Below are 27,302 nucleotides of genomic sequence, written 5' to 3'. Positions count from 1 at the left end.
GCTGAGTTTTGGCAAGCCATCGAGGGCCACATGCCAGGCAGCCAAGGGCAGATAAATATTAATTTTCTAAATTTTTTTAGGGGCCCTGCGGGCTGGATAGAATGGCCTGGTGGGTTGCATCTGGCCCACCGGCTGCATTTTGCCCATCCCTGTTCTACTCTTAATTGCAAGGGCTGTATGACCATGAGCTAGCCACTTAACCTACCCATGTCTACAGTTTTCCCCCTTGTACTTGGTGAATCATTAATATGTAGCCGAGAGGCGCGTGACATTTCCCTACATAATCACGTTAGCTAAATGACAAAGTCAACCATTCAGCCAAACAAAGTATGTAATTTAATCCAATCTTTCTTAAGCTACAGCAACCCTATGCAAAAACTGTTACTCAAGCAGTACCAGTGAGAGCCCTTCAAAAATAAGTCACAGCTTTAAGACTCAACAAATTACGGCATGATCTCATCCAAGAGATCTGAATAGCTGGAACATCTGCTGAAGTCGCCGGCAATTTATTTAGCAGAGTTCATCAGAAGTTCATCAGCTCTGTTTGTACAGGCAGGTGCCAGGGTGTTAAAAAAAGGACTACTATACATGTGTTAAAAAGCAGGAGATGATGGTAAATGGTTCTCCTTCTGACTGGTAGAATCACACAGAGAAGGAATAAAGTCCCTGTCAAATGAGGAGAATGATTTGAATTGAGCGGAAAAGTGGCAGCAGGGGAAAGGACAGGATTTTTCTCAGTGAAGTATTACATGCACAAGTGACTAAATTGTTAAAAAAATTTTATTTGTGACAGTAAAGAAACCATTCAATACCCGATTGACAACACTTCTCTCTCCTCAAAACACTCACACGGTATATGTAGTGTTTCTCAAGTATTGCTGGATTGTTCAATGCATTAAAGTGTAAACAGCTCCCATTCTTTTTTTTTCTAAAAACAAGCAACATGTCCATTGCTTATTCCTTTGTTCATAAATTCCCAGTAGATTTTTAACAAAACCAGACAGCTGGAGTTTTACAAGAAAATATGAAGAGAAACCTGACAGCTCATTTTGCATAGTTAGCCCAAGCAATTCCCCTTCCCAAGCCTTACCTGCCCTGCTTTCCACACAAAGGCATACATCACAGCACCTTTGAAATCAGAGGCACAAACTTGTTTTTATTTTACAATAGGGCTGTGCGGTTCTGTGTTTTATTAGTAAAAAGAATCTGTAAAACAGGATCGTGTTTGTCAATTATATAGCTACAGACTTTTTACATTGAAATTTCAAAGCTGCAATCCCGGTACAAGCCAGTGTCATTTAGATATTTTATTGTCCCCAACCACTCTATTCAAAATCATGCTGTGGTCAAGTGATTGCACACACTGATAACCAAATTCTTCATGTGGCAGGTTTCTTCCATGGATAACTTTGCTGTTTAAAAATATATATATATTTATATATATTAAAAGGGCAAAACGAGACAGGATCCCTCTCCACCCCCAAGCTACCTAAATGAACACAGCTACATTGTACACGTGTTAAAATCTTTCATCAAAAACCCTGCCATACCTCCTGATGTGTAACAAATTCTGCGCACAGCCCTAGTTTACAAATGGCAATTTAATTGTAACACTTCAATTGAATTTCAAGAATCTAAGGCATTCTGCCTTACAGCTTAATTTAAAAATACCTATACAGGCAAAAAACCTTTTTTTTTAACCCAACATAGAAAGGACAACAGAACTTCAGGTCAGGCAGCCTTTATTTAGCTGAAAAGAATTATCTGCTGGGAAAGCTTTTGCTGCTGTTGTTTTTTAAAGTAGTTTTGTATAATAGCTGGCAATTATAATTGAAAACCAAGGTTTATAACAGCCCTGGTGACACATTAACTGCATCTATAAATATGGAAGAGCACTGGGAAATGATCTGATTTCCTTTTTTGATTTCCAAAATCTCATATTTAAAGTAAAACCAAATACCCGTATTGCAATTTGTACAAACATTCCACTCATTTTCTGGCTTTCTGCTTAAACTATATTGCTTTGTTAAAATCTAGGTGCTATAAATATATAGGATATAGAAATCAAAACAAGCTTATAAAAAGCCTGACATTTTTAAGTGTGGCAAAATAAAGTGCCATAAAAGGTGTATATATATGATAGCTGCTCATGTATTTAAAAAAAAATTTCAAAAACTAAAGGAAACCCAAAACTTGATCAGAGAGAGGACTCTCACTTAGTTGCCGGCAGGAATCACGGACTATCCCAAAACGTCCTCCTTCTAGAGTGAAAGTTATCATGATTAGAAACTTGCAACAGAAACCATACACAAAATGCACTTAAAATATTAACAGAGATGAGATATATTTCTACGTGTTATCCCTTATTTTGCATCTGAGTATTATTTTGTATGCTTTATTTATTTTAAAATTTAAACGCTATTCTTCTGGAATTTTGTGGATTTCAAAAGCCCAAAACCGTATTTAAACTATACAGAAACACAAAGATAATAATCATACAGAATGTCATTAAAATGGTTCTTCCAGACGTTGAAACAGAAGTTCAGTTGTCCATTACATGTGGATTTCAAAACAATACAAGACACTTTAATATCAACATTCATTCACAGACATTAAGGCAACTGGTTCATGAAATCGCTGCTTTTATCAACATGAAATAACATGGTTTGTGTTATGTACAACAGATTACAACTGTCAAAATGGTAATGTCTCAAAGGGGTTATGCATTGTCTTAACTGGTAGTTAGAAGATTGTTTGGTCTAATGCTAGTGAAAAAAGAAATCTTTAATTTTTTTTTTTTTTATCCTTTCCTATCATACCTGCACAATAAAATACAACCTGAATACTTCCCTGCAGACTGTATTTGGAGCATGGAAACCATAAATACAGTTAAAAATACTGCTCAGAGAACAACTTTTTGGCAGTTTATGATTTCGTTACTCTGTATTCAAATACAAAATTAAAGAATCTTAGATCGAATGCAAAACTTAATGGACTAACCAGAATCCATACGTCCTTTTAAACAATCTAGATTTTTTTTCCTCTAAGTTGTCAGAACTTATCTTTTGTCCTGGCACAGAAATATACAGTACTAGGGTAATGGCAATAGAGAGAAAGAACAAAAAGGTGTTGCTGTACAGACTCACAAATGTCATGATACTGCTTTGAATTCCCTCACTACCACACATGGCAAGTACTCAGTGCAGAGCTGCGCTGCAAGCAGACAAGTCTCCTCTCGGTCATCCTGCACCTGTGATAATCTATTCCAAGCCTACGTAGGCCGGCCTACCCTTTTCTGGATGAATTTATTAAGCTGCTTAGTAAATGTTTTAGTCAAGGACTACAATCCAGGTCAGTTTCTCGTAACTCCTACTGGCCATACCAGGAAAAAGGCAAATAGTATCGACCACTCTGTATTTAACAGTAGGCTATTAAAGCACCAACTATTCAGTTTAACTGTGATGCCTGCCAAATATGGCTATAATTTGTATGACTGAATATTTCTACTGGTGCAAAAATGGTTAGAAGATGACATTGGAAAGGAAAAAAGGATCATGCTTTTTTGCCTCAAAGTACCTGAAGGGGTTAAAAAAGCACACACTTTACATTAGAAATTCAGGCTTCGTCTAATCTGAATGAATGGAACATGAGTGTGCTTAAAACACCACAAAAGTCAAGTAGACCGAGAAAGGGGTATTTTTAGAATGTTAAAAACAATATCAAAGTCTAGCTTAACAATTATTTGACTCCATTACCTAAGGAATATGTAAGAGTAAAATTCTGTGTGAAAAACACCTCCAGCCCTTTCAGCAAGAGGATATTGTTCCCAACAGGCATATGGGATCCTCAGTGAGTTTTCCTGGTTTCAATGGGGAAAAAAAGTTGACATTCCTTACATTTTCATAGGAAAAAGAAAAAGAAAAAAAAAGAAAAGAGGAAAAAAAAAAAATCTACTCTAAAATTGATCATTGCTTTTTTATGACATATACTCACATACATCATAAAAGAACAAAAAAGGGATGCAAATGCAATACTTTTTAAATTTTAAATCCCTTGCAGGTCACCTTTATCAGAACTATCTGCCATAACAGATACCCCAGGTTTAATACATGAGGATGGATAATAGGACCTGCTTTTCATTTATTGCCCAAGTTTGCAGCTTATAGCAAAATGTTTTCATGGCACAGGCACAGCGGCAAAGAACAGTATAACAGCCGATGGTCAACTCCATTTGGTGAGTATACAGTAGCAGCAAGGAAAAAAAAAAATACTCTGAACAGCTCAATACAGATCCAGCTTACCCAAATGGGTTCTGTAAGATAACAATTTTAGATTAATAAATAGATATATTTACCTTCCCTCCCGAAATAAAGGGTTTCTCATTGGGGTGATCAAAAGAGAGAGGCATGGCAGTTGTGCGTAAGCGGAGACAGTAGAACTTGGTCTGTCTAGAATAAAAGGTGCTTCAGATCTAATTTGCCACCAGATTTTCCCCCAACCCCATCGATTCCCAACACAAACAACTGCAGATATGTTAAAACAGTGCCCAAAATGAGTAAAACCATGCCAACAAACATGTAACCAAAGTTACCCCCTCACACAAGCTCCTAGATCTTCCAAGCATGACAAAATGTAATACAACTCAACTTCAGCATGGAGACAGGAACCCAGCATCTTGGTTTCAGCTTTTTTCCTTTGTTACCATATATTACAGTGCTCTATAATTGTTTTTTTCCTTTTTCCTTTTAAAGCATTTTAGACGATACAAGACTAAAAGATGTCTGGAAATACGCCTTATACAAAAATGATTTTTTTTTTTTTTATCTTAAAATAACATTCAAAAAGGCACTTCATTCTGTAAGAAAAGAATTCAGAGTCAGGTCAACTGCTCTAAGCAGGGGGTAAAACTGTCTGCATAGTGGGAGGGGGAAGGGAGAGAAATTTGACTGCTGAAATACAAGCTTCTTTTTGGCATGTTTTAAGAAAAGCTGATCCAGTAAAATGTGTCCATTTATGAAATTCATTAAAAGAGTCCCATTTAAAATAGCTTCTTTTTTTTTCTTTTTTTTCCTAAAAAAAAGTAGTCTGAACACATGACCTTAGGAGTCAGGTTTCTGAAGGCTTAATAGCATCACTCATGATTGTCCTTCGTGTACAATGTAACAGGAAGATCAAGAGTAGCACTTCTGACAGGAGGGGCCTCCCCAGAGCTTACATTTGAAAGAGCTGTGAAAGATGGCTACGGCCTGTAGCAACTGCAACCTAGCAGCAGCAGTCAGAGTTAAGGGCTACCTGTTGCAAAGTTTGTGAAGCATACTGTAAACTTCTTCTTCTTTGCTTAGTCCTTCAAAGAAAGGAATAAGATCTAGCAGTTCTGTGTCTGTCATGTCATCAAACCAGGACTGCACAGGCACCTGAAATAACAAGCACAGCATGGGAGAGATTTCATTACATCAAGAATGCGTACACTGTCCACCTACTTCAAGATCCTACCATGCAACTCCTGTTAGTAGGTACCTGACTGCAGATAGCAGCTGTGGTAAGGAAGAAGCTGCTGGTAACTTGAATTCAAGTAGGTTGCCAGTTCAGACCCACATTGCTTGTAATGCACGCTCCATGCAAGCCTGGAACCCTATGGATAGCTAATGGTTATCGCTATGTGGATGATCTTTCCACGTAAGGAGCATCCCAGGTAAAGTTGTGAGAGGCCTAATGCTACATAACCTCAATTCCTTGGGTCTCCTTGACATCCGAGACAGATTAAAGAGGTAGGGAAGGAAGGTAGAAACCATGAACGTCCACAGATACACCACTTGGAGAACTCCAGCTACAGGCAAGTTGCTTTTCTTTTCCTTAAAGTATTGTCAGTGAAGATTCCCATGTATGAGCAAGCAGCAACAAAACCTTACAAATAAGGACTAGACACCAGAGAATGGGGGCTACATTAATGCTTCTTAAATGTGTCAGTTCCATGTGCTTTTACAATAGGAATAAACTGAGGCCATGCCGTAGAAGTCGCACTGGATTTGCGTGGTGGTGTTTGATGAGACTAGTGTAAACAGTCCCTGCTATTTCTACCCACAGCATTTTTCTATTCAGGATTTAATTCACTTGAAAAGGCACCCCGCTTCCTCTGCTACACTCTTTTCAAGTCAGGGCATCCCTCCACCATTTTTGAATGCGACAGCAACCCTGGTTGAGAACCACAGTCGGTCCTGCCTCAACCTACCTTAGTACTCCTCAACTGGGAGATGCTGCTTCCAGGTAAAACTGCCTAATACATCTTCCACACAGCCAGCCCAGGAAGGGCCGTGGCATGTGTGCATATTCCTGCTACATTAGGGCTCTCTAATAAGCCTAAAGCAGGAGCTGGCTTGGGTGTAGCTCTTTCTGGTCCAGCCCCACCACACGTCTCCTGGACACACACACACGGGACACTTCCACCCTTCTGTCCATTTCCAGAGAAGCGTAGGGGTAAAGGACTGGGAAAGGCTACAGTCTAAGCCAACTCTCTTGTCCTGTTTTATGGTTTTCAGAGAGCCCCAAGGCAGCCTGTATGTGTGCCATAGGCCTTTTGACTTGGCTGCCCCCTCAGTGTCAGTGCCTGTGTTGTGGCACGGTTGAGGGGGTCCTGCGACACCCCAGTTAAACCCAACTGCTCTACTAGATAGTAATTCCTTGGCTCTAAATTTTGAAACATTAAATAATGGTCTGGAATAGTTCTGAATCCTACCCATCAGCTTGAATTAGAGCCGAGACTCCCCATCATTTTGCTCATTGATAGTAACTTTCAAACCATATTTGGTGCCTAACGGTTGAGCGCCATATTTGGCACGCAACCGTTAGGTATCACCCGAACGGCTGAGGGACCTGGATATTAAGATCCTATTTTAGAAAGCTGAGGTTAAGACAGGCGTGCCTTAAAGTCTTTTTTTAAAAAAAAAAGAAAACAAAGCAGCCAGATGAGCAATTTCTACAGGAAGGCCATGTTCACGGTAACACTGTTTCTAATGAAGAAACATAAATCTTTGCTGCATTAAATTCAACAATTTACAATGAAATAAATACCTAATAACCATGACAGGAAGTGGCTGATGAGCAGAATGCACAAATACCCCCAAAATGGGAACTTCTACTGATAATACTTAAAGGAGCAACTAGAGAAGCCCTCCCTCTCCCTCTGACCATATCTAGCAGTAGAGCCCACATGCCTGCTTTAAGAAACTGAAGGCACCAGGCACTAGCTCACTGTAGATCATGTACACCAGTAAACTCTGAACATGGAGCCCTGAGCAAAAAGCCCGAAGAAATAAAGTTCATCTCTCAGAATTACTTACTGCATTTTCAGGATGGAAGATATAAGATGCAGGAGAATTATCTACTATAATAACTTTACTCAGCTCACGTCCCAGTCGACTCAGATCCTTCACATAATTTCCTCTGTGGAAAACACAGGATTCTCTGAAGAGTCTGGCCCTGAATACACCCCAGCGGTCCAGCAAGTCTGCTACTGGGTCTGCATACTTAAAAAAAGAAGTTTGAGAGCTGAAATAGTCTGTCCAGAGATTTGGCAATATTTCCCAGAACTAAACAGAAGCACAGAAAAGGCAGTCTGGAAAGGGACTGTGAACTTCACCTAGTTCAACTCCCTGCTCAAGTCAAGAAGGACAGAAAAGTAAAAGCACAATTATAACCACCTTTTCCTTCAACTAACTTGCACGCTGGCAAACCCAGTATTTATTAATGGAGGGGTGACAGGAGTACAGTACAGTTATTTTTCCGAAAGAAAATAACCTGCAGTGCAAAGCTTCCTATGATTTACTGATTACATAAATACATCTCACTGTGGAGTCCTTGCATTTCTCCTTAAACGCTTAATGTTACTGTGAAATGCAAGAAAAAAAAACAGTGAAGAGAAATCTACAGCACCAAACACCAAGTTCAAAGTTGCTCCTATCATCTCCAATTCCACGTGTCTATAACGGTAAAGCGTTATGAAGGGGCAGATGACTTTATCTAATTCATACACCTTTATTAATTATGTGTGGTGCCTGAGGGCCAAACCAGAGCAGGTGAAAATACCATTAAGAAAAAGAGGCATATGCTGCATTCTGCTCTGGGAAACACCCAAAGGAAAAAAGGGGCAGCTCTACCACATACCTTGAAGATAATGAATGTAGTGCAGCATATTAGGACGTGAACCGGGGCTTGAGAAGTGATAGAAATGGCCAAAGGAAAAGGAAAGATGTAGAAAGGAAACCAGAGCATAGGCGCTTATATCCTTGGCAATTTTGCTTAGCACTAGTCCTTTATAGTTTTGCTTCTGGAGTACAAGGTTAAGTGTTTTATGTGGATTTTCAATTGTGCAACAAAACTGATCTTGCTGTTAATGACTTTCCCCTACAGAAAAGCGCCAATGCCCAGAATTTTCAGAACTAGACTGGACACAACCCTGGTGACCACAAATCCAGCGCTGACAAGGATATAAAACTAGATGCTCTAATAGGTCTTCTCCATCTCTATAGTCTAGGGAAAGTCACAAGGAGACTAAAACATAACTTACTTTACTAAAAACAAAGATATTTAAATAAGAAAGATTAAAAATAAGCTGATTTCATAGCAAAACCACCACCAGATATGCTCCACCAAAAACAATGCAGAATTTATATACTGAAGTCTGCTACAGAACTACCTCTGGTATAACTATGTCTACAAAAACTCGAAGGGCACAAAATATGGGACTTTCAGATACTACATCTGTCAAGCTGTGCAAAAAGGATTCAGTTTTTAAACCCAGAGTATAACCACACATCCACAGACGTGCTCTCTGTATTTTTGTACCCAAGTAATTTCTGAACTAAATCACCTGGTTACATAGTTGTTGTGTTAGATATGGTGTATTGTATTTCATGCCCAGCTTTAATACACTGCTTTATGTACACTATTTGTTCTAATTGCCCACTATAACCATGGTAGCTTGTAAGCCTTTCATATCGGCATCATGAGCAATACATGGAGGCTACATTATGAGACAAGCCCATATGTGATACTGTTACCATGGAAACAACTTACCCACACACTAGCAGACAAAGTACACACTGTCAGACAAAGAAGCAGAAAAGAAGGGGAAAAATTAAGATAGCACTAAGAAAGACAATTATCCATAGAAAACCTGAACAAAAAAATTCACTAACCAGCATTAAAAATACTAAGGACAAAGAAGAGTCTATGACAAACCTTGGCTAGACTGGCTGTGAAGAGTACACATTCAAAGAGTTCTCCCATTCTCTGGAGAAACTCATCCACATGCGGTCGTTTCAATACATAAACCTGGAACGACAGTAACTGTTTAGGTCAAATGGTGCTTTAAAAAAAAAAAAAAAAAAAAGAGATGGGGAGTTAGCCTAACACTGGAAGGAAAAAGTAAATGTGACAAAGGATGCTCTGTTAAATAGATTCGGAAAAGATATTTGCTTTTATGTGCCTTGTAGCCCCCAGCTTATCATGCTGTTGCTAATAACGTGCATCCTCCTGCCACAGTGTGTTCTGAAAATACCCCTGAAAGAGGAAGACTATCTAAGGGTTGAGGATTTACAACTTCTTCAGTGACAGGACTGACTCCTTGGTTGTTTGTTTCCTTAGTTCCTTGAGCCGTTTTGGGAGGTAAGCAAACATCCACCGTTTTCTGCTGTGAGCACTCTTCGCTGGTCTGCGTCGGACGCTGCTTTCCCCTCCTGCCCCGCAAATATGCATTTTTTTTTAATGTATCCACAGGATTACTCTCTCTGTTGCATTTTGCTAGCTTTCTAAATCTGCAAGTAAAATAGAAACTTTTACCTGCTGAATGGACAAATGTATTTCCAATATATACTATAGGCTTTACTGTACCACCACTTTGAATGGCTGGTTAAAATTGCTTTTAAAAGCCGCAGGCTAAAGACATAACCCATTCTGTTAGGGCTTTATCATAAATGCAGTAAATATTCTGAGTTTTGCTCCTTTTAGGCAGCTGCAGCTCCAAGAAGGAGCCCTTGCCTATCTGCACAAAGAACAGTACCAGCAGCTTGGCTGCTCACTGCCAACACTAAGAATAATTAGATTATTATTTGTCAAGGAAATAACACTGTGCTTTGTGTTCATACAAGACCCCAAGACAGACGCAGTCCCTGTCCAGGAAGTTTACAATTTGATTAAGATGATAATAAAAAATTGGGAAGCCAAGCGGAGAGTTAAATATGTATATATTTTAAATCATGTCATCTGTCTTGTTTGCTACTGAGAGACTGAAATTGTTTGAAAGAACCTGATTAGCCATATTATATCTTCCTAGTGTAACCAATAATCTACAATGCTAAAATTTGCTTGAATGCAAAAGTCTGGTAAGTAATTAAGGGAGTTTCTTCTTTAAAAAGCAAAGCATCATACACAAGTCCAATTAATTAATGTTTCTGTTTTGTGTATGAGGAAGTTACGCTGGTTAATGTATGATCTTGATTAGATTAAAAGTAATACCAAAAAGCAAAAGAAGTATAGGGATCCCATTAAGCACTGAAGGAGAAATATTACAGAAATACCAGCTTGAACTCTGCAGTGTAATAAAACCCTTCAGCAAAAGGAAGATAAAGGACATAATAAGGACTTGAACACTGCCTATGAGCTGTTTGATAAAAGCCCAAGTGTTTTGATGCAAATGCTAATTACTCTTCACTTCACTTTGAGCCCCATTGTCACCTGGGCACACTCGTTTGGGATATTCAAACATGGAACCTGAGGACAAATTTCTCTCTCAGCTTTAATTTTGATTCCCCACTTTTGTAATGATTTTAGTAGTCAATTAGATAAGTATACGGCACGAGTGGAATTAGTTTACAGACAATTCTTCAGCAGCCAATGCATGTAAATACTATTTGTTTTCTTTCCAGGTAGCTGTAGGGATGTTTTGCAGAAGTTGCCAGAAGTGCAGAACTGCTTGTCCTCCTTTCTAAAAAGTCACAATCTAATTTCTCTCCCACATTTATATTCACAGACACCCAGAACGATGTAAAAGAATTCCTTAACCAATATGGTGAAATCACCTAGTGACAAGTTCTAGGTGTTATTAGTCTTCTTCCTTTCTAAAAAAGTCAGTGTATTCAGCTGCACTAAGCCAAAATGCATTGAGAGAGAGAGACACATACGTATGTTTAAAAAGCATTTCCCTTGCACTATAATTATAAAATCCAAACCAAGGATTTAAATGATGGGCACTTGTAATAAAAAGGTATTTGTCCCCATGCCAGGGGAGCTTGGCCCCACCTACCAACTTGCTTACGAAGGTGAGCTGAAAAACAAATCTTTCTTTTTTTTTATTTTAAATCCTTGCCTGGTGTCCTGTGGCCACATGGCTGTTAGCAGGTAGTCAATATAAACTGGACTAAGCAGCGCCTCTGTAAAGTGGAGCAGCCTCCATCTAATGACGGTGGCGGTCTAGATCTTCTGGTCTATCAGTGGCACTCTCATGCATTCCTAATTCAGTTCCCTTCTGTCTTCCCTTTTTCAGGCCAGCTGGGCACTGGCCAACAACTTTTCTCTTTTTTGTTACTTAAATGCCTTGTGTGTGCACAAGTTCCTAGTATATGCTACAGGACCATTTCCAAATTCTGGATAAGGCCCCACCATTTCCTGCGGGCATATAGGAAAAAAACCCATCTCTTCTTCCTAACAGCATATCAGCATTTACCAAGACAAAGTTCCTTAGTGCTTCGGGTGTGGATTCTCTCTACAGAAGGTTTTTGAGAAGTCACTCTCAGGTTTTGGTAGCAACCGCAAATGTACTGGTATCCTGGACTACAAAATCCCTTGGTCTCCTTTATACAAAACCTTTCTCCAATTACAGAGCAGCTCTTTTCTTCTCTGCCTCCTCACATTCTCACTTAGCATATTCTTTTCTTTGCTTCAATAGCTACTGGACTTGAATCTCAATGCTGCATGGTTATTTGTGGCTTGGCTTTTTCTCTGTTGTATGATGTCTTCAAGTCTCTAGACTAACTGGCTCCTGGCTCTTCGCTGAGATTTATATACTGTTTTCAAGGCATAAAAAGACTCATTTCTTCTACATCTGTACTCTTCAGGATGTAGTGGCTTGTTAATTACCTCTCTATTCTGGTAAAAATTTAAAGGAATACAGTCAATTTTTATTAACCGTAACTCAGTAACTAACATTTAAAGGAGTTTTTTTATTAAAGTACTTCTTTAAAACTTATTAAGTTTAACTACTTCAATGATATTAAATGCATTTTAGAGATTATTTTCAGATAAAGCTTCCCATATACTGTGAAGCACTGTCACCTTTGAAGAGTACAATATTTGTAAGCAGAAATACAAACTTTATTTCAATAAAATACAACTGTGTACACACTTTTAAAAAAAATCATTTTGGAACCTCAGTCTTCATGCAATAGAGAAGTCTGACCGAGACAACCTGAACTACTAAATCTTCCATTTCACAGGGTGGGTCCTTCCTACTAATAGGAAACGGAAAAATACTGCAAATTCTTGTGTCTTCACGTGTCTGGTCCTCTTTGTTGTGGCTGTCTCCCAGTGCAAGTAATCGAGAATAGGCCAATTGCAATGCATACAGCCTATCCTGGATTACTTGAACCAGGTAACAGCCTTTTCCAGGAGAACTGAGGAATACTGTCCTTCGTGGAAAGGAAGATTACATTTAACACTGTTCTGCACAAAAGGTCACATACAATATCCCTAACAAGCATAGTAAACATATGTTGCCATCAGCTTAAAAACTCAAAACATTTTTTTCTGTATTGACGTATTATTTAAACAATAAAAAGCTATAGTTTTTGCTCATGTTAGTGCCTGGCATCTTAGATTCACATAATAATAAGGCGAAAAAAACCGTTCCAAACTGTGCTAAATAAAGCTATTTCTAACTGCTGTATCTACTCCAACTGTTCCAGTATAAGACAAAGTTATGTAACCACCATAATAAAGGATTACTGTACACAAAGGAATTTCTGGGTATAATGGGGTGCTATGTAACTGCCAGTATAGCAAGTTACCAACATCATTATATGGTAAAAAAAAACAAAACAAAACAAAACCCCATAGAGCCCTCCATTAGTGTGAAGGCTTCAAACTGCTGGAACCACATTTTAAAAAAGGCAACCTATCTTTTCTAAGCCCATCAAAATACTCACGATTTTTCCTGGGTGCTAGAATTAAATGTTAATTTTTAATGAACAGGCTCTTGACTGATTAACATAGAAAAAGGTGTTATGTAATGATGCCAAAATTATGCATTAATTTTACACATTGCTATGTCTCATCTCAGTATGCCATTTTCATTTACAGAAACACCCACTTTTATAAAGCCTTCATAAATTACAACATATTTTTCATTGATCTTGCCGAGATTTATAAATAATTTGGTAAGGCATAGGAAACTAAGTTCATCTTTTTTTTTTCTTTTTACTTTTATAGAGCCAGAGCGACCTGAGAAAGGGACTGTGCTATTATCTGACCGATACAGCGTCTGTTTATATTGGACGTGCTCTCTTAGGTATTTGTGCTACAATTTACTCTAGCAAGAGAAAGGCTAATTTAGCCTTTCAGTGTCACTTGAACATTATAATTTTAAAAAAAACAATAGTTTAATAGATAATGTGTGGATTATATATTGCTGTGTATGTACGAGAAGCAATTGAGGCTTCTTGTAGACAAAACCATGCTAATATATATTGTTGACAGAAGGAAAAACCAATAAAAAGTTGTTTCCAAACAGGCAGTTTAGAAAATTACAGAGCAACAAAACTTGTACATTCTGCTTGCCTTCTAAGGGAACCTCTTTAAGGTGAAAATCAGGTCTGGTAATATTGCTTTAAATAACCTCTGCTTTGAAAGGGTTCTATTGCTTTCATACAAAGTGGATTATGACCTTATCTACTGTCACGATAGTTTCATACATGTTAGTACTTGTCTAATATACTATATTAAATCTTTCCAGTGAAGATTGCTTAATCTTTGTTTTCTTTCTTCTACACTTTAGTCAGAATACAGGGATTACAGATTCTGACAGATAATAACCGTTGTTAAAATCAGTTTATACTATGCTCTACCAAATGAGAAGTGACGGGTTCAATGCAGGAACTACCTAAGGAAATTTTACAGCTTGTGATGAGGCAGAAGATCATAATGGCCCTGTCCACTCTTAAATAGAGAGAGAGAAACCTTTGAGACACAGCTATCTACCTAGATAACATAAGACACATAAGATGTGTGACATGTAGTACAATTAGGTCCTGATCCAGATGTTATCATAATTCAGTGCAATTTAGTATAATGCAGCAAGTTTGTGTCAGGTGTCATGTTTGAGACTGGCTGGGGAAGAAACTTTCGGGTATTACCTAACAAAAGATATTTTAATCAGCATGCAAGCTCAATACATCAGAAAATTAAGATATAAAAAGTCCAGTAAAGAGTGGGGCCAAGTTTAAGTATAAAGATGTAATGTTAAAATCTGGAGAAGAAACCTTTAAGCATTATATTAATTTGGGCCAAGATTCTCAGAAGTGACACACAGTTGAACGCACTAAAATTTCAAAGACCAATCTGAAATGCCTTCCAATGGGTTTGATTTTCACAGAACAGATGGTCAGCACTTCCTGAAAGGCAGGTTCATATATGGCTTCTGAAAGGAAGAGCTTAAAATTTGAGGTCGGCCAAAAAAAAATAAAAAAATAAATCACATGACTTTCGAAAATCTTTTTCATATTGTCCCAAGCCTGCTAGGTACTTAGCAGACAAGGAACCCTGACATGCAAAGCTTAAACGTAGACGTGGACTGGGGTGAGGGCCATCCAGATTTCTAGTTCTATTTTTCCTGCTGATTCACATTTTTACAAACAAAAAAAAAAATTCAATTTTTCAGTGTTCATCATCTGACTCTGTCAGCCTCTGCCTTTAAGGAATGAAGAACACTGTAAAGAAATAGGTATATTACCTTACACTGACACCTCTTGAAATGTATCATTACCTCGTTTAATTTCTGAAGCAGCTCAGCCTCCATGAGAAATGATTTCAGTTTGGGACAGGAGATTTTCTAGAAGTGCTGACACAGTTAAAGGCAGACTAGTAGTTGATTAGAAACCTGGCATCAGGTCAAGTCTGGATGCTTTTCAGGACGATATGCTCTACACACACACACAGGCCACGTTTACACGTGGCCGTACGGCACCATTGTTACCGTCCCATCATTCAGTACTTCCTTCTGGAAGTACTAAAGGACAGTGCAGTAACAGCCTATACTGCACCGTGCTGACCACGCAGCTTTTTTTGGCTGCTATGTCACTATACCAACACACTATAACGAGAGAGCACTTTGCTACAGCGACACAGCCGTGGCGTCATGGTTTTTGCCAACAGATGCTACGGAGCTGTGCCCACAAAATTATATTTCAGTTAGGAGGAAGTTATTTAGTTCAACACAGAAACAACTGAGAGAAAGACAATAGCCTGCGATATACATGAAGCAAGACAAGAAGATCTAATGGTCCCTTCTGGCCTTACATTTTTTCACAAATTCAGAGTACAACAGCGATGATTACCTGATGTATGGTTCCATCAATTTCAACAGGGACAATGAAATCCGCGTTGTTAATTGGCTAGAAGAAGAGAGACAGGGAAGTCAGTCCAAGGTTTCAAACAACCACCTTAAATAGCATTAGAGAAGGACATTCCTAAGGCATGAGAGAGAGAGATCGCAGTAGCTGGAGTTCTTCAGGATCTCTCTTCTGCTGGCGGATCCCACTGTAGATGTATGCACCCCATGCAGCCATGTCTGGAATCTTTTACCCAAGAGCAGCTGTGGGAGGCTGTACTTTTGTCCTGTATGCCTCTGGATCCCAGACCTCACCCCTTAACTTAAAGAGTAGAGCAGTCCCAACACTGCTATTCAGGTTGGGTTTTTTTAACTCAGTACTCACATCCAGTGAGAGGATTCCATGTCACTGAGAAAAGCGGGTGGATCACGAAACCTGCATGGGAAGAGGCACCTCAAACAGCTGCAGTTACTCTAAAGCAGGGCTTGCCAATTTTTTGCCCCTTACATGGAAACTTGTGACCCAGGCCTCTGTTGCAGACTGCAAAGCTCTGCCCACAGCTCAAGCCACCTGTACTTACCCTCACTGCAGGCACCCCATTCTCCTTCAGTAACTACAGGCATAAGTGAGCAGTAGGGAGAGCTGTGGAGGAAGATGCTGCAGAAGGGATGGGCAGCACAATGGAGCTGTGCGCCACCTGACCCTCCCATGCTGCCTCAGCCCAGGCTGGACCTTCTTGGGCTGGATACAAATCTTTCTGCATGTTGGATGCGACTCCTCCTCTAAAGTGCTCTTTTTCAAGCACTGGTCCACACATATTCCATTCTAAGCAAGTGACTAGTACTTAACTTTGAATATGGACCAACCTAAAATCTATAGCCCTTTAAACAACTTTAAAGTGCTATAAAAATGGAGTAGGCTGATGAGACAGTGCTATAGTGCTACAAACCATCGGAAATGACCTGGGATGAAGTGGGAAAACTGAGGCATTTCCCAGTGACCCTGTAAACCAGGCAGCAGTTGTCTCTCTTTCTGGTATTGAAGCACTGAAGATTAAAGATCCTTCAAAAAAAGGGGAAGATTTCTGAAACTCTTATATGTCTGTCTGTCCATACCTTCTGAAGAAAGGGTTTCAAACCTGTCTGGCCCCAAGGGTTAGATGAGTGGTGTGGGGCTAGATGTCTGAGCACTGCATGCAACATGAGTCCTGGACCTGCTGGAGCGGGCACTGCACAAGCTGCAGTCTAACTGGGGAGGTCACCGTGTGCAGTGTGGCTGCCACTCCAATGAGACCGTGCCGTGTACAGTGCAAGAATGACAATAAAGAGTCCAGTGACTTGGGGGGGTGGGGGTGGAAATCACAGGTAAGTGGATAAAGTGGTCTGAATGGAACTCTGAAACAAAATTTTGGCAAGTTTCAGCATAACTCCAGCTTTACAGAGATTATATTAAGAGGCGCAGACATCAACGCCCGCGACTCACTCACCCTAAACAAAGCAATGGCTGTTTAAAAACTCCATCTTTATAAAGAGATGAAATGCAGGATGTGATAATGATTTCAAAGGAGGGTACAATTCAAGACTTTAAACCACATTCATATCCCATGAAGAGAAAGGATCCCGATCTGGGGGAACAAATAAGAGGCACTCTAAAAACTAGAAATCAGGATGGTGATGGGGACCCTCCTCCACAAATATTCAGAGTGAGATATGAAAAAAGTTGCCAACTAGTTTTAAGAAAAGAGAAACCAAAAGAAAAGAAGAGAGCCTGATGACTGAAATATTTCAAGGAAACTGTCCTAATTTGAGACAAAAAGAACGCATTCCCACTTTTTGCAGTTGCATATGCCCCTGCATGTGCTTTGGTGTGGGGCAAAATGCCCCACTTGGGGAAACTACTGTTTCTTCACTCCTCCCAGTTCCCAGCAGACTGGAGGAGCTGGGGCAGAACTAGAGGAGGGGAGATGCTCTGGCTGGCAGCCAGAGCATCTCCCAGGAGGACAAGGCTTTGTAAGAATGCTCCTGCACCATGTACCACACCTTTTTTGCGGCAGTTTTTGTTTTGCTACCAGGGTTTCTAGATTTGCAAATTTGCTACCAGGGACATGTTTTAACATTCCAGGCAGATGCTTTGTGGCACTGCAAAGTTTGTGGTGCACAAACTGCACATGCCTGCACGTCTGGGTCTGGCCAAAGGGTCTTCTTGCTGGATACATCTCTGGTTAGACTATTAAAAAATGCTTCCATTCAGGTTTTGTAGGAGCTATGCTGCTATGAAGACTCCTGAACAACTGAAGAGCAGTTCCTCTCAAGTGAAGTCAATTAGCTAGACTCTACTAACAGTTTCTGGGTGTTAAGTGCAACACTTAGTCCTGGAAAATGTGTTACAGGTTCAGAAGCAAAGTGGACAGACGATGTATTTCTCAATCAGAAAATGAACCTAAGCAGGTGCTAATAAAAATAGTGCCTAGGTGTTTCTACAAGTTAATTAAATTTGCCGTAATTATGGCGCATTAAAATTTTATACCTGTGGGCTGAGCAGTTTTACACCTACTCCGGGGGTGGAGTGGTGCCTTAATTAGAGCAGCTCCGAGAGCCACTCTAATTAAAGTGCTGCTGCATCTCCTGTATCAGTGTTCCCGTGCTTAAAAATGGTGGCTTATTGAACAAGCTTTGGTTCAAGCGCCCCCACTACCATTTTTAAGTACAGGATGCTGATACATGAAATGCAGGAGGCTGCTGGAGCACAGCAATTGCCACATGCCAGCAGACTTGATTGACTGAGTCTGCTCCGATGAGCTGGAATTCCAGCACTCTGGAGCAGCCTCCGCACTCGTGTATAGGTGGCCTAAAATAATAGGTACTAAACGCACCGTATGTGCCGCTACTGCACATTAGTATAGATGAACGCTTTTTATGCAACTCTTAACGCGCATCAGACTAATTCTCCTGAGCATTATCACAGTTTTTGCCAGATGTGCTAATGCACAGTAGAATTAGTCTAATGTGCACCAAGTGTCTTGTGTAGACGCACTCCTGGAGTTGTATTCATATGAATTTTCCTAAGTATTCTGCAAATGAAGAACTGAGGAAAGGAACACACCGGGTTTTGATCCCATTGAATCAGAAATGCCTCTGACAGATCTGATGCATTCTTTTCTGAAAGCAAAATATAGGAAATTCTTAGCATCTGTGCCCAAACAAGCCCTTCCACCCAAATAGTGGAAATACAGTTGAGCCTTAACACCAATTTGTAAGAGATGGAGGGTTTCCTATACAAGTGGCCTGCTAAACTGTGCTAAACTCTTGCCAGACTAAAAGCCAACAAGTTGATATGGCAGTGATGCACCATCACACAAGGAATACTTTTGTGGAATAAGAGAAAAATCCTGCAACCCTTCCATATTTTACTTAACATGCTGCCATCAGGCCTGCATTGCAATATTTTGGGGTGTGGGCCAGGTTACACTACAAACTAGACAAGTGGCTCTCAACTCCAACACACAGTTTCATACACATGTAATTTTCAGGTGACTTCAGACTGTAGATCTGAAGTTTCCCTGGATGAGCACACTATGCTTGTTCAGATATGTAATACAATCTGGTGGGGAAAAAACTGAGGATACCAAATTTCCTGATAACTGAAGGGCAATGGGGAATCTGTCCACCAATGAAGAGAAACCTCTTTGAAGGAATCTCTCTTATGCATGTCTAATGCATCTGCTTGGATGATAAACTGACCTTAACCATCTCCTGAAAGGAGTAGAAGAGGAGTATCTTATAGAGCGTCATAAAGACATGTTTGCAGGATGCAATAAGCTGAAGGTAAACATTCACTGAGGTCCTTTTTTTGGGACTGGATTGACTGAAATGAGTTATTTCCGAAAAAAATCTGCACTGAAGCAGTAATGCCCTGGCCAAATAAGAATTCAGACATGCTCCTATATATTCCACAGTCTGAGAGGGGGCAAGATGGATTTGTCCTTGCCTGTCTTAAGCCCCAGGATGACAAAGAACTACATAAGTTTTTGCATGTCCTTTACAACCTGGCAAGAAGGGTAACCCTGGATTAGCAAATGGTAAAGATGGATATACATGAAGACCCTGGCCTTATGAACAAATTGTTACTAATGAACTATTCAGCATTACTTTTAAACCAAAAAGGAAAAGGCTGCTGAGAGACTGAACAAAACTCCCGACTTGGTAGTGGCTGTCACTGAGCATGAAGTATAGGCAAGTGTCCTGAGAGTGGGATTTGAAAAATAAGCATCCTGTAAATCAAGATTTGAGAAACAATATATACAATTTACAGAGAGTGACAGATTCCAGGGTTTCTGTCCAAAACTTGATAAATTAACCCAGTGCTTCCCAAACTTGTCCTCAGCATGACCCCATTTATACAGCAAGGCCGCTCTCCTGTGTGACCCCATCCGCCGATGTTGTGACCCCATTTGGGGTTGCAACCCACAGTTAACCTACGGTGACAAGGCATCAGATGTCCAAAATGGGATGCCACTTCTCCCTCTCTTTTTTTTTTTTTAAATGAGAAAATCATGGGAACAGAACTCTTGTCCACTGAAGTCTGGATACACCACCTCCATTGGACTTCTAATTCTACTGGTGAGTGACTGGAATTATCAGACAGGAACTGGACTGACCAAATCAGCAAAGTAGCCTCCATAATTCACTGGTCAGAAATAACTGCAGCCCCTGCTACTGCAAAATGGAGAAGATCTTAGATGTTGCTGTGGCTGGAACAAGGGGTTTGACAAAATTCACTTGCAGGTTCTAGGCTACTTGCCTTGCCTGGCAAGGTCATATGACCCCAAGTGAAAAATGTTCATTTTATTAAAACATCCTTGAAGATCTTAGTGGTCCTCAGGAGAAGAAATACCATATACCAGCATCTTTTCAAAGTATCAAAGGAACTCTCTCTTTGAGACAGTCAAGATTTTAGGTAAGGACTGAAGAGATCTTCTGGACTGGTACAAGAGATGTGGAAACTCATGGAAAGTGAAGAGTGTAGTAGAGAAGTCCAGTTCTGAAGTAATAGCCATGACTTCAAAAGAAGACCACCAAACTTCAAGGGTTGGCATTGATATAGTTGGTAAAGATCTTGTTGGACCTGATACAGAGAACTTGGTAGTACCTGGTTGTTCACTAAAGGTGCTGTACTATAGACACTGGAGTCTACGGCGGTGTGTACATAAAACAAGGGGTGGGTTAAATGCTTTTGCACCGCTGTGATGGTGTTTGCCCGTGTCAGTGGCGTATTGCACAGCAATTCCAGTTGCTGTAGCAGATTCTGCAGTGTAATGCGCTTTAAATGACTTGTGACGCAGCAAACAGACTCCTCCTCTGAGTTTTAGTTTGCTGCCCTACAGCCACGGAGTGAAGCACTGGGCTCCGTGCAGCTCAGGGGCTCTGCAGGAAGCCCTGCAGGCAGCCTGGCAGCAGCCCAGGAAGGCACGCTCCACCCAAGAAACAAACAAACGGTGAGCCTGATTTCTCCCCAACTCCTTGGAGCCTGCCTGCCTCAGCTGCATGGGGGCCTGGTGCTTCCCTCCACAGCGGTGGTGCCCCCTGGGACCACCTGAGCCAGGTGACCCCTTGCGTCTGCTGGCAGCCCACCCCCTCCCTTCCCTCCCCGCTGCCGCAGAGGCAGGTAAATTCAGGTGTGTGCACAACATGGGGGTTTAAAGGGCCTTAAATTGAAGTGCTGTTTTCAAAAACCCACCACTTCAATTTAGGGCCCCCGTTTTGTCTACACGCGCCCTACAGCTGGAGTTTATTCAGGCTCATTAATATCACGTGTAGATGAGTCCACTGAGCATAAAAGAGCTGGGTATAGAACAGGCAAAGCTGCCTTTTCTAATTTAAAACAAATGCTCCAGAGTACAGATAGAACAATACACTTTAGTCAGATTGAAAAAATTGTTGGGAATTCAAATACTTCAGTGCCTGATTTACTTTACTTAGGATGGGAAGAAAAACAAGCTTCTTTTTGCTTTATTTATGTATTATTTGCTTCTGTAGCCACGTGATGGGAATTTACTCTGCTGCCATTTTCTAATGCTCTTCTCTCCCTCTCCTGCCCAAATACTCTGCAATCTTGTTCATCTAGAAGAAATTTAACACAATGACAACTTTGAAGATAAGTGAAGTGGAACAAAGAATCTTTGAAGTACATGTATGTGCAATCTTTCACTTTGCAAAAGGGCATTGGACTATAAATCAACAGAACTGAAATGATTTGAAAAGATACATTTTCAAATTAATTTAGTAACACAATGTCAAGATATACACATCTTACTCTCATTAAAGAACCATAACTTCACAACTCCAGGCCACTCAGAGCACTCAGTTAAATATTCAATACCAATTTGAGACTGATTCTCTGCTATTTTTGTGGATATGGTAATCTTCCTTGAAGACTGTTCTTTCCATTCCCCACCCCCCAACTATTCTGGGTTCTCTCTCCACATAATGTGCCAGACATACAAAAAGCTGCAATTTTTTCTTCAGTCAAACTGAAGGTCTAATGCTGGTATAACACTTAAGAAATTTCTCAAGTATAAATTCAGAAGTGGCTACAGAATAACAGGGATTTGGTACTTGAGTCTGTTACGTCTTTAGATTCAATTATGAAGCGAATAAAACTGCCAGTGTAGAAGGCAAAACATTTCACAGTTTCAGCCTGACTTTGCATCATGGTAATATTTATTACAATATAACCATAAAAGGTCCTTTAAAAAGTCAACCAAGAAAATTGGTTTCCAGATGCTGACCACTAAATGAAATGGGATCTAAATGTTCAAATGCTTTGGCAACAGAATGCTTACTAGGATTAAAACACGGTACTTATATTTCCAATGACATGCATATTAAAACCAAAAAAAGAAGCATTATAATGGTGGTGGTAAGTTGGAACTGCTGCTGGAAGGAGAAGTACTAGCACTGTTTATTTACCAATGTATAAAATGGGATGATTAGGAAAATTTGATATTCACAAAGCAAGAAGAGAGATAAAGTATGAGGCTTGTTTGCTGTCAGGGTTTTTCCTCCCTCCCCAGCATCCTTAGAAGCACTGAATGTTGGCTGTAGTCAAGGTGGAGGATTTTGACTGGAGCGTGCTAATGCTTTTGCTGGGACTAAAACCCAGAGGTTCCTGGCTAGAGGTTCTTGTTCTTCTGCTCACAGCCAGACTGATCATGTTTGGGGTCAGGAAGGAATTTTACCTCATGGTCAGACTAATAGGGACGGTGGGGGCTTTTGCATTCCTCTAGTTGGGGGTACGACCCTGTACCTGGTACCGCTCAAGCCTACTTGAACAACTGTTGAAGCAGCAGGACATTGGTCACCATTATGCTCTTGGCTTTACTTTTTGCAGGTTATGGCACTATGCTTTGCAGCTGTGTGGCAGGGTTGATTGTGCAGTTTTTTAGTGACAGGCCAGATGGTATATTTTTATAGTGGTGGTTTGGATGGGGATGATTTGCCTCAGGCAGGGGGGTCAAACTAGATGACCTCTAAAGGTCCCTTCCAGCCCTGCTTTTCTATGATTCTGTAACTGCAGCAGCATTCACATTTCAGATGCCGTCCTACACGTGTTAAACTCTGACCCCTACTGGAACACTTCAACAACTACTAAGGTAGGACTGAGATACAGGTCTTGTCTTATCTTCTTATGTTAGAGAGCTCTTTCATAAATCAGAAGCCCTTTCTTTAGCAAGGTTTTTGACCAACCAAAATTAGGGCAAATCAGGGAAATAATGGTAAAACTGCCAAAAGAGGCAGTATAATCATCATCTTTTGAAAAAACACATTAGACAATGGGTTTACTGGGAATGAGAGAAGTAATTCTGGTACAGACAGACATATAAAATACTTCCAATTGCATCTGATTTTTGAACAGTTTTGTTTGGTCTTCAGCAGCACGGAGATATACAGCTGCCTCCCAGATAAAGCGCTACTGTGAAGCACTTCAGAGTTATACAGGGTCATTCTCTTTGTAACAGTTTAAGACAAATCTGTAGTGCAACAGCTGTGTGTGTCATCTCTCCACTCAATTTTTACAGCATTTTGAAGTTGTGTGAAGCACAATAAATGTCATCTGACTCTGCAACCTGTCTTGCAACAATGCATGGAATCAAAGATGAATCAAAAAGTACCTTTAAAGCTCGTCAATTAGAAAAGCAAAACATAGCGTCTTAACTGAAGAACTTTTTTTGACAATGAGAGGTCAACATTCAACCAAGGAGCTGATCTAATTACCATTACATTTTTGGTTGGCTTGCAAGTTAACAGCTTGAAGAATACTCTCTCTAAAATGATCACTAACATTCATACAATCAAGTCTCAAAGTCCACTTCAGAATTTATTTTACCTTAAATGAGCTGTGCACTAATGTTTCATCTAAATCAATGACCACACATTTCTTCCCATAGTCCAATGCTGTCAATTCTGGCAGGAGGTATTTAGCTGGTGGCTAAAGAAAAAAAAAAATACATTGAAAATGTAAATATTTCAAGTATTAACCAAAGGTACAAATTCCCAGCACTACTGTAGTAGCTCTGGGCATTAGGATGTCACAAACACACAAGTCAAAGTTGGGCAGCTCTCCGTTTTTTTTGTTTTTTATATCAGTTGAACACAGCTGAAAATTAAAGGCGCATGCAATACACATGCACACACACATGGATTTTTGTATTTGTTTCTTTAATGGTGAGAAACAGTTTGGAGATGAGTTTAAGCAAATACAAATGAACATAGCAAAACAATTTGCTGCTAGACAGTGGTGAAAATGGGACAGTTAATAAAATGACTCACCATCTCCAACAGCTTATTTTCTTAGGCCTCAAAATAAGCAGGAGCTATTTGCAGCCTGTATCTTGCTTTCCATCTCAGGCTCCAATGCAACAATTGGAAGCATAAATTTCTCTCCACAGGTAGGGGTGGCTGTGATGCTTACAGAAATCAACACTTCCATTTGCCATGATGCATGCTGAGATGAAGGAACTGAAAGATGAGTCCCAATTTTAAAGTCAAATGAGACTGTGTAGATTGTCATTTCCAGCAAGGGACTCCCAAAATATCCATGCCTTTGCATGGATTAGATGATCCGAATCAAAAGAATAAGACTGTACCCAACCTCTGTCAAATGCAGTTTTGTTAGAGTCCAGTACCAATCATAAAAGTACAGTGCTTCCTAAACTATACAGGGGAATTCCATAAAACTTCTCCCAGAACAGTTTGTGAATGGTACCCATATCTTGGGGAATATAAAATGCAGCTGGGATAGATGACTGGGGTAGGGGGGGAGACAATTTAGCAGCCCAATCCCCATCTGATACCAGTCGTCGTCACTTGTTTCCCCAACTCTGAAAATACTGGAAGAGAAGGAAAGCATTCACCTGGACGCTTACTGGAATTCAGACATTAATATGCTGCCACTCTCCCAAGGGAAACTTTTAATGAAAGAAAGGGGCTAGTTCTGAAAGTGAAGGAATTTTCAGGTCAAGTATATAGAGCAACTCAGTACTGTTAGGAACCAGACACGGCAATGAGTTTAAAAAAATCCACAAGCAAGGCCTAAAAATACAATGATTTTTACCAGAATGAGGCAAAGTCCCAGTACAGGCAGTCCTCAGACTTACAACACAATTGCTTCCTGAAAACCACATCTTAAGTCAAAACGTTGCAACTTGGAACTGATTTTCCCAAAGGAAACAATGTTATAAATGGGGGATTGGTTTCTGAACCAAGGCCAGATGATACCCTGTTTTCACCAAAAATAACCTAGAATTTTGTACTCAATCAATTATAGATGTGTAATATAGTTATGTTAATGTGTTTATATTGTAAATAGCAATCATATTGATTTGGAAGAACTTCTTTGAGACAACTTTGCTGGACTTTCAGAAGGGCTCTTGGCTGCAGTCTTCCCAGGAGTCTCAGCTGCAGGTTTTTGTGGAGTCTTGGCTGCTTTCTTAAAGGAAGTGTGCAAGAAAGTTTGGACAGATGTTCTCCAGGGAAACAGGCAATGCAGCAAACTTGTTTGCTGGCATGGTGGTGCATCGGATCAAGTGTTGTAAAGTTGAAACAGGGTGTCAATTTATAAACTTCATAAGTGCAAAATGTTGCAACTCCAAATGCTGTAAGTTGAGGACTGCCTGTACTTCATCCTTCCTCTAGTGTGTACAGGGCCCATCTACACAGTAAGGTTTTTCAGGTGTGAAACTCCTAATACTTGCATCTTTAGCTCTATTTTGGTATAAATGAATGAAAATACATAAGGTCTTTCTAACATGTATACACACTTTAGTTATCAGGACCAGAAAGGCAAACTGATCAACAGTGTCATTTTTTGCTTTCTTAGAAAGCAAAAAGGTTAACTTACAATATACACTGCTATCAGTGTTCAAAACATCCATCCACTGACATCCAGGGACTCATAATGTTGAGCAGAAGAGCAATGTATGTGTGCATACATAGTTTTGAGACACTTTGTGAAGCACCTTCTTGTTGCCTTTTACGGCAGTAGCCTGAGAAACCTGAGGTCACTATTGTAAACTGTACTAGGGTCAGCTAGCTGTATAAGATTACTGCTGTGTACAGGGTTGCAGCCAGAGAAGAGTAGTCTGTAGTTCATCACTGTTTTATTTCAGCTGTCACAAAATATTTACCATAATTTTTAAAGACAAAACTCTTGGTATAACCCAGCAGTTAGAAATCTGAAAGTACTTCTGCCCGATACCGTATACTCTTCCTGTCTGTGCATGTTAAATATTCAGTGCATCCGATGAACGGAGGAAAGATTCCCAGGTTCACATTAACTGTGTGTGTTGACTCAACAAATGGATAAATGAAATTCTCAAGACAGGTCAAATGACAGGTCATGTCATGCTAAAATGTGAACTTCAAAATACTTGTTACCTCTGTAATAAACCCCATTTGATAAATGTATGTAAATTTATCCCCAGCCAGTGTTGCTTTCAATCAATTAGCTTCTCAAATACTGTTAAGAATTTGAAATTACCACTATAAAATCCTCAGATACATAATGCTCTTGGGGACGGGGGGCACAAGGGGGAGAGGGAGATGGGAGCATTCAATGTTGGTCCAACTTATCCCACACAAGTCACTGGGAGTTTCCTGAGACACAGGGCACAAACAGACAAATGTTTTGAGCACTTTAAAGAGTTTAACTGAATTACAAATTAGCTTGGGTCATATATAAGTGTCACTATACAAAAAACAGGGATAAACTCTAAAGTGCTTCAGAGTTGCCCTTTGGCTGGGAGGCAGTTTTTATTGGCACGCTACAAATTAAAACACTTAAAAAGGTAGAATTTGAAGCATGTTACATGTATGCCTGTCCAAACTCTTATTTATAAAACACTTGCCTTCAAGTCTCATTTGTTCCTTAGCTCAATTTCCCTCAGTGCCCGTCTAAAACTGATCTTCAAGAAATAAAATTGTATTGTAGCTGATGAGGTTTGTAGCATGCATACAGCTCTTGACAGAGATTTTGTATGCCAGGCATGATCCAATACCCAAACATAAGGTCCACTTGAGGCTCTTACTGTTCGGGTCAAGATGCACGCCTTTTCTTTATTATCTGCATTACAGCAGTACCTACAGCCCCAACTAAAATAGGTGCCTTTATTAGCAAAACAGTGCACTATGGTTTCATAGTTTCTAGGGT

At 40.0% G+C, this 27,302-nt stretch overlaps 1 protein-coding gene across 3 annotated transcripts in view; it reads right to left on the bottom strand.

Moving 5' to 3' along the window:
- Positions 1 to 762: 762 nt before the first annotated feature.
- Positions 763 to 27,302, bottom strand: part of CTDSPL (CTD small phosphatase like) — a 113,260-nt gene continuing 86,720 nt past the window's right edge. For all 3 annotated transcript variants that reach the window (XM_019529986.1, XM_019530003.1, XM_019529994.1), the window contains 5 exons: positions 23,982 to 24,083; positions 15,603 to 15,659; positions 9,238 to 9,330; positions 7,338 to 7,523; positions 763 to 5,414 (listed from right to left, as the gene is read on the bottom strand). In XM_019529986.1, coding sequence (XP_019385531.1) covers positions 5,289 to 5,414; positions 7,338 to 7,523; positions 9,238 to 9,330; positions 15,603 to 15,659; positions 23,982 to 24,083 — 564 coding nt within the window. In that variant the 3' untranslated portion in view covers positions 763 to 5,288. The remainder of the gene's footprint in view (positions 5,415 to 7,337; positions 7,524 to 9,237; positions 9,331 to 15,602; positions 15,660 to 23,981; positions 24,084 to 27,302) is intronic.

Source organism: Crocodylus porosus, unplaced genomic scaffold (genome assembly GCF_001723895.1).
Source record: "Crocodylus porosus isolate Cpor-Errol unplaced genomic scaffold, CroPor_comp1, whole genome shotgun sequence".
Classification (NCBI taxonomy): domain Eukaryota; kingdom Metazoa; phylum Chordata; order Crocodylia; family Crocodylidae; genus Crocodylus; species Crocodylus porosus.
This window is presented reverse-complemented; position numbering and strand designations above follow the sequence as displayed.